Source organism: Pygocentrus nattereri, chromosome 10, assembly GCF_015220715.1.
Source record: "Pygocentrus nattereri isolate fPygNat1 chromosome 10, fPygNat1.pri, whole genome shotgun sequence".
NCBI lineage: Eukaryota > Metazoa > Chordata > Actinopteri > Characiformes > Serrasalmidae > Pygocentrus > Pygocentrus nattereri.
In genome coordinates this window covers 40,234,490-40,253,745 of record NC_051220.1, presented here as the reverse complement: position 1 = coordinate 40,253,745, position 19,256 = coordinate 40,234,490, and the positions used below count along the sequence as shown (strand labels likewise).

The 19,256-nt window shown below is 39.7% G+C and overlaps 1 protein-coding gene across 1 annotated transcript in view; it reads right to left on the bottom strand.

Moving 5' to 3' along the window:
- Positions 1-19,256, bottom strand: part of si:ch211-266g18.10 (titin) — a 53,986-nt gene that overhangs the window by 27,363 nt on the left and 7,367 nt on the right. The window contains exons 4-12 of the mRNA XM_037542247.1: positions 19,011-19,103; positions 17,464-17,559; positions 16,009-16,128; positions 13,441-13,560; positions 13,239-13,358; positions 12,227-12,256; positions 12,053-12,079; positions 1,237-1,302; positions 965-1,114 (exon numbers count right to left, since the gene is read on the bottom strand). Of these exons, the coding sequence (XP_037398144.1) occupies positions 965-1,114; positions 1,237-1,302; positions 12,053-12,079; positions 12,227-12,256; positions 13,239-13,358; positions 13,441-13,560; positions 16,009-16,128; positions 17,464-17,559; positions 19,011-19,103 (822 nt within the window). The remainder of the gene's footprint in view (positions 1-964; positions 1,115-1,236; positions 1,303-12,052; positions 12,080-12,226; positions 12,257-13,238; positions 13,359-13,440; positions 13,561-16,008; positions 16,129-17,463; positions 17,560-19,010; positions 19,104-19,256) is intronic.

The window sequence follows — 19,256 nt, the reverse complement described above, 5'->3', positions numbered from 1 at the left end:
CTGTGATGGCAGTGTCAGAGTATCAGTACTGACACAGTCAAAATCACTGTGATGGCAATGTCAGAGTATCAGTACTGACACAGTCAAAATCACTGTGATGGCAGTGTCAGAGTATCAGTACAGACAGTCAAAATCACTGTGATGGCAATGTCACAGTATCAGTACAGACAGTCAAAATCACTGTGATGGCAATGTCAGAGTATCAGTACTGACACAGTCAAAGTCACTGTGATGGCAGTGTCAGAGTATCAGTACTGACACAGTCAAAGTCACTGCGATGGCAATGTCAGAGTATCAGTACTGACACAGTCAAAATCACTGTGATGGCAGTGTCAGAGTATCAGTACTGACACAGTCAAAGTCACTGCGATGGCAATGTCAGAGTAACAGTACTGACACAGTCAAAGTCACTGTGATGGCAGTGTCAGAGTATCAGTACTGACACAGTCAAAATCACTGTGATGGCAGTGTCAGAGTATCAGTACTGACACAGTCAAAATCACTGTGATGGCAATGTCAGAGTATCAGTACTGACACAGTCAAAATCACTGATGGCAATGTCAGAGTATCAGTACTGACACAGTCAAAGTCACTGCGATGGCAATGTCAGAGTAACAGTACTGACACAGTCAAAGTCACTGTGATGGCAGTTTCAGAGTATCAGTACTGACACAGTCAAAGTCACTGTGATGGCAGTGTCAGAGTATCAGTACTGACACAGTCAAAATCACTGTGATGGCAGTGTCAGAGTATCAGTACTGACACAGTCAAAATCACTGTGATGGCAATGTCAGAGTATCAGTACAGATGATAGATCAGCTATAATGATTACATTACATGCAGGGTCAGACTCTTTAGTGCACTGAGAACAGTGGCAGCACATGGCACATCATTGGCATTGCTATTTTTGTGTGCATGTAAATGTAGCGCATGTCCTTTAATAATGCAGTGCTGGAGTTCTCACCTTTAGGTTTGAGAAGCACGCTAATGTCCGCTTCAGGCTTTTCTTTCAGTTTAGCCTTTTCCTTCATCGCCTCTTCTTTCTCTTTCCCTTTTTTCTTGTCTCTCTCTACTTTTTCCTTCTCTTCTTTCTTTGCCTTCTCAGCTCTCAGCTCTGGAAGGACAGACGTGCTTGGGTCACAGTGCTTTGGTCGATTCGAATTTCAGAATCTTGGAGTTTGACATATGCATGTTATCCAGCAGCGCACAGGAATGGGAGTAAAATAAGGGAGTTACCTTGGAGGACTTTGAACACCTCCTCCCTGGCTTTCTTCTCTTTAGCAATTCTTTCTTGCTCTAGAACTGAAATCATTAAAGAGAGTTACATGATGATGAACTAAAGTAGGTGCAAACTTGGTATGTACGCAGGAATAAGCCTTAGCATGATGTGACAGGGTGACTATACTGTCGCTGCTTTTATAATAAAAACTTAAAGGCAGGCAAAATGATTCATGGGTCGTTCTCCATTTGGAGCGGGAATTCAGGTGGATGTATTATAAAAAAAATCTATTTATTTCATCCCAAAACTAAATAAACAGTGTGCTTGTCTTCTAATTGAATATTGTCTTTCTACTGGTAAAGGTAGGCTCTGAGTTGACGTCCTCTAGCTTAGACTCTAGCTTGTAGAACCTAGTGAATAATTGTAATTACTAGTTCCAGGCAGTGGTGGACAGTAACTGAGTAACTGAGTAAATGTAATTAGTTTCTGTACTTTAGTATTTTTAGTGTATCTGTACTGAAGTTTCTCCGTTCTGGACTTTTTCCTTTCACTCCACTACATTTCAGAGTCTAATATCCGACTTTTTCCTCCTACATTTTGAGAAATCTGTCGTTCCTTTTGGCTTCTGTGTGTATAAAAACGTAACATGTCAAAACGAAAGAAGCGCAAAGCCAGAGCACCAATCAGGGCCCAGCGGTCACTTTGTTCAGAGCTGGTTTTGACCTGTTGGTCATACCGACCCAGTGCAGCACGCGGTTCAACGTCAGCGCAGCAGCGTAAAACTTTGGGAGAGTCTGTTCAACATAAATGATGAACTAACCTAACTTTGTGTAAATAGAGCTCAATATAGAAATATGTCCACATATGCAGTCGAGACTGACGCGGCTTTTTTCTGAATTTCTACAAACACCATTTCATTTTATAGTAAATGAGTTTGGGCTGGTTTATGTTTATGAACAGACGCCTACAGATCAACATAGTAAAGGAGCTCATCTGTGATCCTGAGTTTAAAGCCAGTTTTTATTCAACTTAAACTTGGAACTAAGTTGCATTAAGTTAATTAATCTTTTAGTACTTTTACTTTATACTTAAGTACATTTGAAGGCAAATACTTTAGTACTTTTACTCAAGTGGAGGTCTAAAGGGAGGAACTTCTACTTTTACTGGAGTGATATTTTACCTTGGGTGTCTCTACTTTAACTCATGGACATGGTTTGTGTTCTTTGTCCATCACTGGTTTCAGGTGTGGTTTCAGGTTAGCCGAAGGTGTGAATTGTAGGCTCTGAGGTATCAAGGCTGATACATTGTGGAGGTATTCCCTGGAAGAATCAATGTGCTTGTCTTCTAATTGAATATTGTCTTTCTGTTGGCATTGCCTCCCTACTTGATGGCAACGGTGAAATCTCAAACTTTACCACAAGCCCTTCAAGCTTCGAGTACAGCTCAGCTTGACCTGCCATCTTTCAAGGCGTGTGGAAGACAAGCAAGACTGTTTCCTGTCCCTGGTGGTGGAATGAACTCCCACTGGCTGGCTGTACAGCAGAGTCTCTCACTCTTAACTTAAATGAGCACTGAATTAAGTATTGATTGTAATGTATTGTACTGCACTTATGTAGTGCATTGTATTGTATTGTATTGTGTTGTATTGTATTGTAATGTGTTGTATTGTATTGTATTGTATTGTATTGTATTGTATTGTAGTGTATTGTAGTGTATTGTATTGTGTTGTATTGTATTGTATTGTATTATATTGTATTATATTGTAATGTATTTTATTGTAGTGTATTGTATTGTATTGTATTGTATTGTAATGCATTGCAGTGTATTGTAGTGTATTGTAGTGTATTGTATTGTAGTGTATTGTATTGTAATGTATTGCAGTGTATTGTATTGTAGTGTATTGTATTGTAATGTATTGCAGTGTATTGTATTGTAGTGTGTTGTAGTGTAGTGTAGTGTATTGTATTGTAGTGTATTGTATTGTATTGTATTGTGTTGTATTGTATTGTATCGTAATGTATTGCAGTGTATTGTAGGGTATTGTAGTGTATTGTAGTGTGTTGTAGTGTAGTGTAGTGTATTGTATTGTGTTGTATTGAAGTGTATTGCTTTGTATTGTAGTGTATTGAAGTGTATTGTATTGTATTGTAGTGTATTGTAGTGTGTTGTATTGTAGTGTAGTGTAGTGTATTGTAGTGTAGTGTAGTGTATTGTAGTGTAGTGTGTTGTAGTGTAGTGTGTTGTAGTGTACTGTATTGTGTTGTAGTGTAGTGTAGTGTAGTGTGTTGTAGTGTAGTGTATTGTAGTTTAGTGTATTGTATTGTAGTGTAGTGTATTGTAGTGTATTGTAGTGTAGTGTGTTGTAGTGTAGTGTATTGTATTGTATTGTAGTGTAGTGTAGTGTATTATAGTGTAGTGTAGTGTATTGTAGTGTAGTGTAATGTAGTGTAGTGTATTGTAGTGTATTGTATTGTATTGTAGTGTAGTATATTGTAGTGTAGTGTGTTGTAGTGTGTTGTAGTGTAGTGTATTGTATTGTAGTGTAGTGTGTTGTACTGTAGTGTAGTGTATTGTATTGTAGTGTAGTGTATTGTAGTGTAGTGTGTTGTAGTGTATTGTATTGTAGTGTATTGTAGTGTAGTGTATTGTAGTGTAGTGTGTTGTAGTGTATTGTATTGTAGTGTAGTGTATTGTAGTGTAGTGTGTTGTAGTGTGTTATAGTGTAGTGTAGTGTGTTGTAGTGTAGTGTAGTGTGTTGTAGTGTAGTGTAGTGTATTGTAGTGTAGTGTAGTATGTTGTAGTGTGTTGTAGTGTGTTGTAGTGTAGTGTAGTGTATTGTAGTGTAGTGTAGTGTGTTGTAGTGTGTTGTAGTGTAGTGTAGTGTAGTGTATTGTAGTGTAGTGTAGTGTGTTGTAGTGTAGTGTGTTGTAGTGTAGTGTAGTGTGTTGTAGTGTAGTGTAGTGTAGTGTGTTGTAGTGTGTTGTAGTGTAGTGTATTGTAGTGTAGTGTGTTGTAGTGTGTTGTAGTGTGTTGTAGTGTAGTGTAGTGTATTGTAGTGTGTTGTAGTGTATTGTAGTGTGTTGTAGTGTAGTGTAGTGTATTGTAGTGTAGTGTGTTGTAGTGTAGTGTAGTGTAGTGTGTTGTAGTGTAGTGTATTGTAGTGTAGTGTGTTGTAGTGTGTTGTAGTGTAGTGTAGTGTAGTGTAGTGTAGTGTGTTGTAGTGTAGTGTAGTGTAGTGTAGTGTGTTGTAGTGTGTTGTAGTGTAGTGTATTGTATTGTGGTGTAGTGTAGTGTATTGTATTGTGGTGTAGTGTAGTGTATTGTAGTGTGTTGTAGTGTGTTGTAGTGTAGTGTAGTGTATTGTAGTGTATTGTGGTGAAGTGTAGTGTATTGTAGTGTGTTGTAGTGTAGTGTATTGTAGTGTATTGTAGTGTAGTGTATTGTAGTGTAGTGTGTTGTAGTGTGTTGTAGTGCATTGTAGTGTGTTGTAGTGTAGTGTAGTGTATTGTAGTGTAGTGTGTTGTAGTGTGTTGTAGTGTAGTGTATTGTAGTGTAGTGTGTTGTAGTGTGTTGTAGTGTATTGTAGTGTGTTGTAGTGTAGTGTAGTGTATTGTAGTGTAGTGTGTTGTAGTGTAGTGTAGTGTAGTGTGTTGTAGTGTAGTGTATTGTAGTGTAGTGTGTTGTAGTGTGTTGTAGTGTAGTGTAGTGTAGTGTAGTGTGTTGTAGTGTAGTGTAGTGTAGTGTAGTGTGTTGTAGTGTGTTGTAGTGTAGTGTATTGTATTGTGGTGTAGTGTAGTGTATTGTATTGTGGTGTAGTGTAGTGTATTGTAGTGTGTTGTAGTGTGTTGTAGTGTAGTGTAGTGTATTGTAGTGTATTGTGGTGAAGTGTAGTGTATTGTAGTGTGTTGTAGTGTAGTGTATTGTAGTGTATTGTAGTGTAGTGTATTGTATTGTACGGCACAGAGTTCTGTGTTCAGCTCTGCTCCTTTTCTCTCTGTATCTACAGTGACTGTGTTTCTAGCCGTATCTGAGCTCAGGACCGTCTTTCTCTCTAACCTACTGGTAACTAGCGTCTGCTAAATGCTGTAAATGTAAAATGTAATCTTAATATGTCCATTAACATCTCCTATTATCATATATGCAGAAAGGAGAGATTAATTCCAAACATATTTTACAGTAACTGGTGTTATATGAACATGGTGTAACACCAATGACGGTGACTCCCCTGACATTCTGGTTAAAAACAGATAGTTTAATAAGTTAATCATTAAATTCTGGATTTTGTAAATTGATGGACTCATTGGTGGGCAGGTGACCTTGTGCAACTATTTAAAATGAGTAATAAAAAATTATATTGAAATATCTTTGTTATCATATAGCCTGCCTGTGATGCAGAGCACTGCTTTGATTGCACAGCCATAACAACATCACACAGTACATATTCTTACTAAGACATCAACCCCTGTGTATTTAGAAAAAGAAAGAGTATTATACATATGTGCTGAGACTGAATGAACATTAAACCTCAGATTCCTGGACATAAGTAGCACTAGCTCGAAACAGAAGGAAGGTTTCATCTGAAATCCCCATGAACAGTATAATTTATCCCAAGACTAAGCTTGAATTCCTGAAGCCAAGCGTTTAATGTGGATTTTTCCAAGTTTAAATAAGTAATTTAGTCCTTGGTATCTACCAGCTTAATGGGACCTTTCAAAGTTCCTGGCTGATGTAGCGTGGTGGATAATACTGCTGCTCTCCATTGAACACCTAGGGGTTTTGTTCTTCTTCAGCAAACATATGCTAAACCAACAAACCTGGGCAATAACCACAACACTAAATTCCCCAAGCTCTGTAAAATAAGTCACTGTGGAGAAGAATGTCAACCAATCGGCATAAATGAAAGTTGCTTTAACAACATAAACTACTGTTATATTTTAGTGTGTGCAAATGATTGATTTCTGGAATTTTTAAATGATTATTGATCACTTACACGTGCACATATGTCAACAGGGGTGACAAACTGGGTTCCCTCTGGGCCACAGCTCTGCAGACTTTAGCGTTCCCCTTAATTAAACATATCTGATTCAACTCATCAGCTAATTAGCAAGATCCTTGTGAGTTATTAGAGGAAGGAAAATGCTAATCTCTGCAGAGCTGTAGCCCAGACGGAACCCATTTATATATAAATACGTGCATTTCCTTTAAACAGATCATACATTTACTTTCTTCTTTTTGCAATGCATTCCATCAATAGATGCGCTAATGGTGCATGAAAGCAAGAAACAAGATCACTTTCTTGAAATGTGAAAGTGCCTCGTCATTTTGTTTTCCATTTTTGTGGCACTGTGCCGCTGAACTCTTGATTTTTAACAGTACATTGTTAAAACAAAGTTAAAGTCTGGGAAAGAAACATCCATTTCATGTAGGTTATTGTGATGGACTTGCACATCTAGCTTTTAACAATACAATAGCTGCTTTAGAGCTGTAATACACTGTTTGTAAACATTATACCAGGGGTTTGGCAGCATGTGGCTCTCTTGCTGCCCTGTTGTGGCTCCACGGCTGAATCAGATCAGCAGGTAATAATAAAATAATCCTCTTCTACAGTAAAATAAAGCTCTGCTGATCCTTCAACTCAGTTTAACAGTAAATGGTCTTAAACGCTGGAGTTAATGTAAAACTTCTGATTCACCCTTTAACCCTGAAGATCAGCGCAGACGGCTGGTCACCATAGCAACACAGACGACAGTCTCGCCCCGCTAGTAGCTACGAAATGGCAAAGAGAGAGATTTAAGACGAACGTCGATCATTTGGAGACAAATGGACTTATTTGCATTTATAATCACTCCAGCTGGTTTCCTGATACGTTTAATCTACAATATGAAACTGCCAAACACTAAAACGGCGCAAACCTGAAGTTAGATTCTCATTCACCAGCTTCTTGTTCTAATTTTTCCCGTTCCAACTTAAATTGTGCAGCAGCTACATATTGGCGGCTCAGGCACCAGTTAAGGTGGAAGAGGAAAATTAGAACAAGCTGGCGAATGAATCACTGACGTCAGCTTTGTAAAAACTCAAATATTGAGAGACATTTTACAAGAAACTGATCTACTTTTGAGGAAAAGTTTCCTGCTGGAGATGCGAGAAAAGCAGCTATAGCTGAGCTGAAGGTTAAAGCAGAGCAAAGTAAGTCAGCATTTTTGTTTATATTACAGTTTTAGCCTATACTAGTACATCAGCACATACTGAGACATATTTACAGCCAAGATCGTAAAACATTACTTTGTTAAAGTGAACATAATATATGGCCCCCAAGGTGGCTTGACTTTTGTTGAAAGGACAAAACGGCTCTTCTTAACATTTGGGTTGCCAACCCCTGCATTTTACAATCAAGTCAAAGAATATTGATTCATAGAATCACTTTTCCAAACCATCCCCAATGAAAATAATACCTTTTGCACTTTCTTCAGGAGGAGATTCTTCTTGGTCATCTGTGTCCTTGGCGTTTTCAGCTTTGGCCATTGCTTCTCGTCGTACATCTCTTTTGATAGTGCGCCTTTTGTTCTCATTGTTGTTATTATTTTCATCACAGCTGCCTATGATGTCCAAGTTATCATCATCTCCCAAAGGAAATGCAACATGCCCCTCCGCATCAGCATCTGCTTCCATTTCTCCTGCATCTCCATCTCTATCTTCCTTGATTCCCTCATTTGCCTCTGACTTTTTCTTTGCTTCCTCAGCCTCTTCATCATTTTCCCGTTTTTCTTCTTCTTCGCCCTCCACAACATGTTCAACCTCTGTGCCATTTTTGATCTCAGCTCCATCATGACCAATAGTTACCTGTTCAAGAATTGTTTCTGGGCAAGCTATCGTTTCAGTTTGGTCTTCATCGGTGCTCCCTGTACTGGTTTCACTTGACTTCATTGGTTCCTCCACATTATCAACACCAGCAGAAACATCTACAGCTTCAACCATGAGGTCAATCGGTTCCTCTTTAAGAGCGGCTTCTGAGCAAACATCACCCATGTTTGGTTCTTCAACAGTGTTCTCCCTAGCAGCATCAGCTGCTGGTTCTTCTTCAAAAACATCAGACACACCAATGGAACCAACTCCAGAAATATCCTCAACAGTTTCAGCTTTGGCCTCATCTGATGTAACATCTGGTGAGTCAGTTTCCTCATTTATGACTTTAGAAACATCTTCACCTGTTCCAGTTGCTTCCCTCTCATCCCTGACATCAATAGCATCTTCAACAGTTTCCTTTGTATCTTCAATGGCCGTCATATACAAGGATTCCACCTGGTACAAATTTTTGACCTGAGTTTCTTCTTCGTCTGTAGCGTCCACATCCTTCACTTCTGGTTTAGCAATAGCCATTTTTGTAAGTTCGGTTCTCATCGCAATCTGGGCATCATCATGCTTTCTGCCTAGAACTTCTGCAACTGTTTCATGAAGTCATTTGTTGTGGTTACAGACTTCTCAATTTGAGAAGGTGTAAAATCATGTTTGAGCACATTTTGAACATAGTTCAACAAAATACTGTGCAGGACATATTTTGCAAATATTTGGGCACCCCTGGTTTTTCTAAGGGAAAATATGTAGATCAGGCATAACATGATGACCACCTCCTTGTTTCTACGCTCATTGTCCACTTTATCAGCTCCACTTACTGTATAGCTGCACTCTGTAGTTCTACAGTTACAGACTGTAGTCCATCTGTTTCTCTGATACTCTGTTACCCTGTTCTTCAGTGGTCAGGACCCCCATGGACCCTCACACAGCAGGTACCTCAGAGTCACTGCTGGACTGAAAATAGTCCACCAACCAAACCTATGCAGCCAACAGCGTCCTGTGGGCAGCGTCCTGTGGGCAGCGTCCTGTGGGCAGCGTCCTGTGACCACTGATGAAGGACTAGAGGATGACCAACACAAACTGTGCAGCAGCAGATGAGCTGTCGGCTCTGACTTTACATCTACAAGGTGGACCGACAAGGTAGGAGTGTCTAATAGAGCGGACAGTGAGTGGACAAAAAACTCCAGCAGTGCTGCTGTGACTGATCCACTTGTACCAGCACAACACACACTAACACACCACCACCATGTCAGTGTTACTGCAGTGCTGAGAATGATCCACCACCCAAATAGTACCTGCTCTGTGAGGGTCCATGGGGGTCCTGACCACTGAAGAACAGGGTAACAGAGTATCAGAGAAACAGATGGACTACAGTCTGTAACTGTAGAACTACAGAGTGCAGCTATACAGTAAGTGGAGCTGATAAAGTGGACAATGAGTCTAGAAACAAGGAGGTGGTCATAATGTTATGCTTGATCGGTGTATGTTAACAAATCCTCACATGTCTGCACATTTTAATGCACAATTACTATTTATTTGTTGAATTTACCATAAAAAACTCAAAATGTAAAATGTGGCCTGTGGAAAAGTTAAGCTGCACTTTACATTTTGTTTACTTTTTTCAATTTGTTAAATTTAGCAAATTGGGCATTAAATAGCAAATTGGCAGAAAATGCAAAATTTAAGTTTTACCTGTAGAGGAGGTGTTAACTTATTTTCACATAGAAAATAAAAAAATAATAATTTGAGCAGGGGTGTTCAAACTTATGCATATGACTGTTGCAGGGTTGGATGTCACGGTAAAAGAAAATGCCGTAAAATACAGTAATTTACAATACAACTTACCAGAACACCTTTTTCTTAAATTCATATGTTTTCATTCTTATCAGTTTAGAGTATAATTTACAGTAAAGTGCATTTTATCTGCATTTTATCTGCAAAGAAGATTTTCCCTGTATCATGGACTCAGTAGAGTGTAGCTGTAGGCAGTGCTATAGTTACAGAGTCCCTAGATGCCGGGCCATAAAACACAGTACTGTGCAAAAGTTAGAGACCACCCTTTCGTTATTTCAATTAACACAGTCATTAAACGCAAGTTATTCATTTTTCGGAATCAGGAAAAATAAGACATACAGTCTGTAATGTAATGTATTTATGTATCTAACAGTATTTTTATCCACTCTTTACTTTTGTGCACCTACTGTCACTTTAACTCTTCCATCCTTCCAGTCTTACACTCAACCAGTGACAGTCTGACAAAAGCTCTCACTAACATGCTGTTCCCCTTCAAAGAGACACTAACATTCACACAAACAGCTTCCCAAACTCACCTCAGCTGCCTCACACACTCCTCTCTCATTAGCATCTGAACTGACTGAAAGAGATAACTGTGAGGAGATTATATATAAAATAATCCACTTGCATAAAAAGGGAGAAACTTTCCTGGGGTTCCTAACAACCACCTGGAAGACCTGCTAGACACCAAAACTGCCCCCATCGGATAAACAGCACTTAAACCTTTGATCTCTGAGAGAGAGGAGAAGATCAAGCTGCTTCAGATCTGAAAACACCCACAGGTGTTTCTGTCCATCCTTCCACCGTGAGAAGACCACTCAGCGCTGTGGGTCTGAAAGGACGTGTAGCTGATCAAGAAGAACCTCACTGAGAAAACGAGACGGACACATCAAACAAAGAAGCTGAATGATGGACTGACCACCCCAGAGTCCAGACCTCAGCACCACTGAATGGGTTTGATTAGTTCAGAAAATCAAACCAGCTTCTCAGACTGAACTTTGGAGGTGTGTCTGCAGATTCTTTGAGTCTCCTGAAAAGAATGGAAGCTATAATAAAGGCAAAGAGTGGAAAGTGTTGATAGCATATTTAGCTTCTACATGTATGTTTGATACGTAAGTAAATGGAGGGTGATCTCTGATTTTTACACAGCACTGAAAGTGCACCATCGGTTGTAGTTGTGTCCTGTGAGATTCTGGCAACTACACCGACCTAAACAGCTACTGTGGATATACAGGAATATACTGTTTAATGCTTTCAAATCACAGCATTTAGTATAACATGTCTTATAGTTATATTTACAGTACTTTACTGGCAACTAAGCTGCCAGGAACTTACTGTAAAATACAGCATTTTTTTTACAGTGTGACAATATAATAATGATCAATACATTGCAATGATGACCTCAGCAGTGCACACGTTGCATCCCAACTAACCGTAACCGCACCAGTCTTAGCACCACAGTGGAAACCTTCGCTTAACGATCTTCCAGAGATCATGATCTGCATTTAGCAGTTAAAAGACAGTCAACAAAAGAAAATATTGTATTCTAAACTTATGGATTAACAGTACGTTTAACATTAAATACATTAAATATTTGTATGTAACCTGCTGAAAGGCATAGGGATGAATATTGCTGGTTTGGGACCTCACAATATTCTTGCAACATATGACATATTTAGTTTTAATGGTTCATGCTGGAGATTTGTTATTAAAAGTGGATCTGTCAGAGATGGTTAACCGCTTTTCATACACCACACCCATAACATCATGTCATTCTGTAAAACCTTTATGTACACGAAGAGATGGACGTGTTTATTTTTACACCCGGTAAATCGTTCATGCACCGTTTATTAAACCATTCCAGACAGACTTCGGGTAAGATCAAACGTTTTCGTGTCATTTTAAGGTCACACTGGACGTTTTTCACCAGACTTTATTATGAGAGGTAGGCAGGGGGTTGAATGACAACGCCAATGTAGATTTTTATCAGTATTAGAAAGAGATGAGGGCACATTCAGAAAGTGATTCAGGAAAGAAACATACAGTTACTGATTAAATATATCCAATAATTTTTTCATGCACCATTTCCAGCATTCTTTATTTGCAAGTTGTTTTCATGGGGTTTTTTTTTCTCTCTTGCATATTTGTGTTACTGATATTAGAGGTGGAGATTTGGGTGTTACTGACCTTTTTCCATAGGTGGCAGAAATTCTCCTGTGGACAATAAATATAGACATTCATTATATATAAATAAAACTTCAGATTCAGTTTATAAAGTGAAAATTGAAAATAATGGAATCTTCTGAAGTATTATTAGATGTTCATTAGATATAATTTCCATCAGCATCTTTAAAGACTGACCTTTCCTTCGGATCACATGTGGTGCCTCTTCTAAGGAAAAGAACAGCAAGTCAATTAAAGATAATGGGAAAAAAAACTGTAATCCGCTGTAAAATGTCATAATCTTTAGCACAGAAAACCATAACGGTGCTTTTTTTCATTGGCCATCAGTCCAGTCCCAGCAGCTTTTATGGTTCTAGGTTCCTTTTCAAGAGTGGTACTAATTGAGTTCTAGATTTAGAAGTAGTACATTTGGCAGACACGCATCCACTTACAGTTTATTCACGTTATAGTGGTAGGCGAATGTAACATTAGGAGTATAGCCCAAGGATTGTTTTCAGTATGGCGTGATGTGCCCAGGTTAACTAGCAGAGATTAAAATGTCCTAAATTTTTAATTACAGTGATATGAGTAAAATGAATGGATTATACCAAATAATATTACGTAGCTTGACAAATGATTACAACTTACTGGACACAGCTTATTTACATCTTGATGCTCTTTTTTACAGGCCTGGAGTTGGTTTCATATTTTCCAGCTTCTTATTTGACTATTTCGTTTCACCTTAAATGATGCAGTTGCCTTAATGGCACTCAGGCAGCAGAATGTAACCGCAGCATCATTTAAGGTGGAATGGAAAATTTAAATACAAAACGGGCAAATATGAAGCAGGTTTCAGCCTCATATTCTTTTCCACAATGTTCTGTAAAAGTAATGTTTTCGGTTTCCATTACTTTAGTACCGTCTCTAATTTTACATGCAGTCAGTAATCTGATCATAATCAGATTTCTGCAGTTATCTGATTATTCGGATGGTCACGTAAACAGCACAGCTCAGTAATCCGATATTTTCAGTGCATGTGAACTCCTACTCTGATTTCTTTCGGATTTCGGAGCCAAATTTGTCGCTTTAAAGTGGATACGAATGTCCCACTTGTCTCTCAAACAGGTGGAAAATAAACCTTATTTCTAATTGTGCAGTGGAAAATTTGCCCATACAGCAAATCTGCCATGCTCATTAGCCAGTGACGTACCTTTATCTTCCATCAGGATGTTAGAGAGATACGCCAAGAACATGTCTCTTCTGTCAGCAAACTCCTCAACAGTGTCTGTGACAACTTTCATGGGATCAAAGTTAATGTCAGGAATGCCACCTGGGAAACGGGAATTACAATGTTAATTCATTGCGATTTGTCATTTTGAAATCTACAAACACTTTTCATTATCAATTCATACCTTCATCGCCAGCAAATAGGTTGGATACAGTTGTAAAGACGGTGCTTTTGAGGTTTCCTGCTCCTTCCAGAACATTGTTGGCTAAGTCCACGGGACTAGTGCTCGTCGCAGGAATCCAAGCTGAGAAATATAAGTTTGGTTGAGCACCAGTGTCTTTCACTACAGAACCAATTCAAGCCTAGAAATGACTAGAGATGGCTCTGATCTGACATCAGGTATCAGTAGAAAAGTGCTGGAAGATATATGGTCAGGAGATAATGAATGAGTACGAGTCAGTTCTGTAACAGGGCTGCTCACTCACGCTGTATGATATGATGTTGTCAACTCAAATTTCTCGAAAACGATTTTTTGCTCAAGTCGATTCTCTGACCTGACGGTTCTCGCTCGTTTAGGCGAGTGATTCAAATCTGTCATTATTGTGATAAACTCGGGTCCCAAAATGAGCCTCATGAGCTCCTCCTACTCAGTAACGTCACGTGACTGAATCACTGCATCATCAGCACCAACTAACGAGCAGAACGAGCTTCGCTGAGAAGATCATTAACTCTGATCAGCTCTCAGCTTCATTATTAGAGCCAGACGGAGGAGGAAAAGGTGAGACGAGCTGCTTTTCCACCGTTTACAGGCTTTAACGTCTGTTCGGCGCTGTTGCCATGGTAACGCAAAGTATAATAAACAATGCATTGAATATGAGACCAATCTGAGAGCTATCACTGTTCTAATATTTTGTGGAGCACCTTTGATTAACAGCCCTTAGTCACCTTACCTAAACACTACAACATGACCAAAGTGGGGAGAAATGAGCGAAACAGGCTCAGGAGGTGGTGTGGACCCCACCTGTGTCCACTCACTAAAACTACCACCCACATCACACCACATCAGCCTTGTGATTGGTGAGGGTACTGCTTATATACATGTGACAATATTAGAGCTGTCTGGTTTACATAGAAAGGGCAAAATTCTGCATGAGATTTTAGTGGATATTTGGAAACCATTCACAGGACATAGAACCCCGTTTTCAAAAAAGCTAGGACGCTGTGCAGAATGTAAATAAAAACAACATGCAATGATGTGCAAATCATGTAAACCATATTTTTAAAGCAAAGTGCTACAAAGACAATATATCAAATGTTCACACTGAGAAATCTTACTGTTTTTTTTTGGATAAATTCCCAGTTTGAATTTGATGCCAACAACACAATCCAAAAAGGTTTGGGAACGGAGGAAACGCTGCTGTAGCTTTGAAAGTGAAATGCTTTCCTGTTCTTGTTTGATACAGGCTTTTAGCTGCTCAACTGTTCAGGGGCTCATTTGCCATGTTTTTCATTTCATTAGGTGCAAAATGTTTTCAGTGGGGACAGGTCTGGACTGCAGTCTAGGAGTTTTAGCATCTGGACTCTTTTAATACGGAGCAATGCTGTTGTAATACATGTAGAATGTGGTTTCACATTGTCTTGCTGAAATAATCAAGGCTTTCCCTGAAAACACGCTTATATCGCTCAGCATTAACGGTGCCTTCACATATGTGCACTAATGCCCCCCTATACAGTCATGAATACTGGCTTTCGAACTGTGCACTGATAACAAGCTGGGTGGTCTTTAGGACACAGTGTCCATGATTTCCAAAAAGAATTTCAGATGTTGATTCGTCAGACCAAAGGACACTTTTCCACTTCCCCTCAGCCCATTTTAAATGAGCTTGGGCCCAGAGAAGGTGGCAGCATTTCTGGGTCCTGTTTATATTTGGCTTCTTCTTTGCATTTTAATTTTATTTAACTTGCATTTGTGGATGCAGTGATGAGCTGTTTTCACAGACAGTGGTCTTTTAGAAGTGTTTCTGAGCCCATGCAGTGATTTCCACTACAGAACCATATCTATTTTAATGCAGCACAGCCTGAGGGCCCAAAGATCACGACCAGCAGATACTGGTTTTTGGCCTCATCCCTTACATACAGAGATTTTCCAGATTCTCTGAGTCTTTTAATGATATTCTGTACCGTAGACGATGAAAAGCAAAAGTTCTTCACTATTTCATGTTGAGAAACGTTTTTCTTGGATTGCTGCACTATTTGCCCACTCAGTCTTTCACAGAGGGGTGAACCCCTCCTCATCTTTACTTCTGAAAGACTCTGAGATGCTCTTCATACCCAATCATGTTACTGACCTGTTGCCAATCAACCACCAGGTGCTTTTTTTTAGCATTATACAACTTCACCAGCCTTTTGTTGCCCCGTCCCAACTTTTTTAGAACGTGTTGTTGGCATCAAATTCAAAATGGACAAATATTTTTTTAAAACAATAAAATTTCTCAGTTTCAGCATCTGATATGTCGTCTTTGTTCTATTTCAAATGAACTGTAGAGTTGAAATGATTTGCATGCCATTGCATTTTGTTTTGATTTACGTTTTTCACAGCGTTCCAACTTTTTTGGAAATGGGGCTGTAGTTTGTACACGTATATGTAAATTTAAAAGACTGACTTACTTAAAAAGAAAACATGATTTGGGTTCCTGGGGACTTAAACTACATTTTAAACATGATAACATGTGTCAAAACTATTTGGACTTGCCTCCAATGCCCTTGAACAGGCCTAAGACAGAGTTTGAGATGGCCACTGCTACATCTGAAATAAATGTAGCTCCTTCACCGACAATTTCCAGAGGTTGGACAATCACTACATTCAGCGTGTCTAAATGGAGAGGATACAAAGTACATTTTAGACAGTTAATACAAACAGATCAGTAGATCAGCTTCTGACACTGACACACTAACATTAGTACAAACATATCAGAAAGATAAAACAGGAGCAGCAGCCTCACATCTGTCTACACCTTTGTTCATTTTTATAGATAACAGCGTAGCGTACACGCTTTAAAAAGGTGGTTCTTTAAGGCCTATATAGAACCATGACCACACAGAGACCCCATTGCATGATTAAAGGGTTCTTTGCATCGTGTAAGTGTTCTTCAGATTGACGGAGAACATGCTGTAGATGGTTCTACTACGTACTATGTAGCACCAAAAATCGTTCCATTATGGTTACAAGTCAAAGAATCCTTTTTAGTATTATGCACCGGTCAGGCAGAACATTCTGACCGCCTCCTCGTTTCTACGCTCACTGTCCATCTTATCAGCTCCACTTACTGTAGAGCTGGTCTTTGTAGTTCTACAGTTACAGACTGCAGTCCATCTGTTTCTCTGATACTCTGTTACCCTGTTCTTCAGTGGTCAGGACCCCCATGGACCCTCACAGAGCAGGTACTATTTGGGTGGTGGATCATTCTCAGCAATGCAGTAATACTGAAGTGGTGGTGGTGTGTTAGTGTGTGTTGCGCTGGTCTGAGTGGATCAGACACAGCAGCGCTGCTGGAGTTTTTAAACACCTCAGTGTCGCTGCTGGACTGAGAACAGTCCAACAACCAAAAATATCCAGCCAACAGCGTCCTGTGGGCAACGTCCTGTGGGCAGCGTCCTGTGACCACTGATGAAGGACTAGAGGACGACCAACACAAACTGTGCAGCAGCAGATGAGCTGTCGTCTCTGACTTTACATCTACAAGGTGGACCGACAAGGTAGGAGTGTCTAATAGAGTGGACAGTGAGTGGACACAGTGTTTGAAAACTCTAGCAGCACTGCTGTGTCTGATCCACTCGTACCAGCACAACACACACTAACACACCACCACCACATCAGTGTCACTGCAGTGCTGAGAATGACCCACCACCCAGATAGTACCTGCTCTGTGAGGGTCCATGGAGGTTGATATGGTCATAATGATATAGAGCCCTTTTAGTTAAGAGTGGGCAGCAACAGAAACTGACATTTGGTTGATTGACAAATTGAGCTTTATTTCAAGACGAGTAGTAATTTTCACCAAACTGTCACGTTACTGTTTTTTGTCAGGGTGTAAGCCAAACATGCCATATTCTGCACAGCTGCATAACAGTCACAGTTATCTTTTCATTTCTTCTTATTCGGCACATGTTTGCACTGTACAGAATCATCCCGTATTTACGAACTTACCTTCAAACATGTGGAACAGACGGCCAACTGGGGCCCGAACCCAGTCGTTCACTTCGTCTAGTGCACCAGTACCGAGCTTAAAGACGTCAGTGACTCCTTCATTCCCATTCAGTGAAAAGCCAGAACAGTCCGCACATGGAAAGAATAAACGTGATTGTAGGGGCAGCACATATTTTCAAGTTTAATATGATTTTTTATTGTCGTGTTTTTCATGCATTAAAAATGTGTTGATTCTGCAGAGCTCTAACTATAAACTACACAGATTGGAGTTTAAGTTGGTGACACTTTATTTTGAGGCTCCTTTATAGACGAAACAAACACTCAATAGACTCTCGATAACATGTCAAGAACCTATGAGGGTTAGGATTAGGATTAGGGTAGAGGTTAAGGTTAGGGTTAGGACTAGGGCCAGGGTGAGTGTTAAGATTAGGATTAGGGTAGAGGTTAAGGTTAGGGTTAGGATTAGGGCCAGGGGGAGGGTTAGGATTAGGATTAGGGTAGAGGTTAAGGTTAGGGTTAGGATTAGGGCCAGGGGGAGGGTTAGGATTAGGTTTGGTGCTGAGGTTAAGGTTAGGATTAGGATTAGGGCCAGGGTGAGTGTTAGGATTAGGTTTTGGGTAGAGGTTAAGGTTAGGGTTAGGATTAGGGCCAGGGTGAGTGTTAAGATTTAGGATTAGGGTAGAGGTTAAGGTTATGGGTTAGGATTAGGGCCAGCGTGAGTGTTAGGATTAGATTTGGTGCTGCGGTTAAGGTTAAGATTTAGGGCCAAGAGGAGGGTCAGCATTAGGTTTTGGGTAGAGGTTAAGGTTAGGGTTAGGATTAGGGCCAGCGTGAGTGTTAGGATTAGATTTGGTGCTGCGGTTAAGGTTAGGATTAGGATTAGGGCCAAGAGGAGGGTCAGCATTAGGTTTTGGGTTGAGGTTAAGGTTAGGGTTAGGATTAGGGCCAGGCTTATGGTTAGGCTTTGGGTTGGTAAGGTTAGTTTTTGTTTAATGCTTTAATAACATATTAACAACAACACGTCTACGTAATGTAAGTAATGTATCAATAGAACAAGATATTTACTTCACTACTGCTACTTCACTGATATGTTATTAATGCGTTACTAATAAACTGTTAAGAGTTTATTAATCATCTACAAAGGACCACTCTAAATAAAGCGTTACCTTAAAACTCCCCAACAGAACTTTTTCAATTCCTGTGTCGCTCTAACAAGAACGAACCCCCCAAAATGACAACTCCTTCCATTTATAAGCCCTTCTTTAAAAAAAAGGGCCAGACTTTTCAATGTGGGTGTGCCTTTAATATAAGCCCCACCCCTCCGTACCCACTTTACTCTGATTTGGGTGCAGCCAATGTCTTGTTGACAGTGATTTTGATGAAAGAAAGCCAGTAGCATATCAGCCCTACAGTTTTATATTTCCATGCATCATTTAAACATCCATTTTCCAGATTTCTCTGTACTGTACTGAAGTCATTACACCCGTAACTGAGGATTATGATATAATGCTGGACTAAACCTAAATCAGTGAAGTCACAATTCATACCAGAACCAAGTATTCCTGATAGAAATGTCACAGATGTGTCAGCCCACTGGACAACAGCGCCCATCGGATCAGAGATCACGTTAGGGACGTACTCTATGACCCCCACAATGCAGGAAAAGAAAGAGGAGATGGATTCAGCATTGTTTCATTCACATCTCTGCGAAGCTTTAGCGGTTTAGGCCTGTCACTACTGATTATATTAGTAATCGGGTAATTTACTGTCTGCGCAATAAGAAACCATGAAGT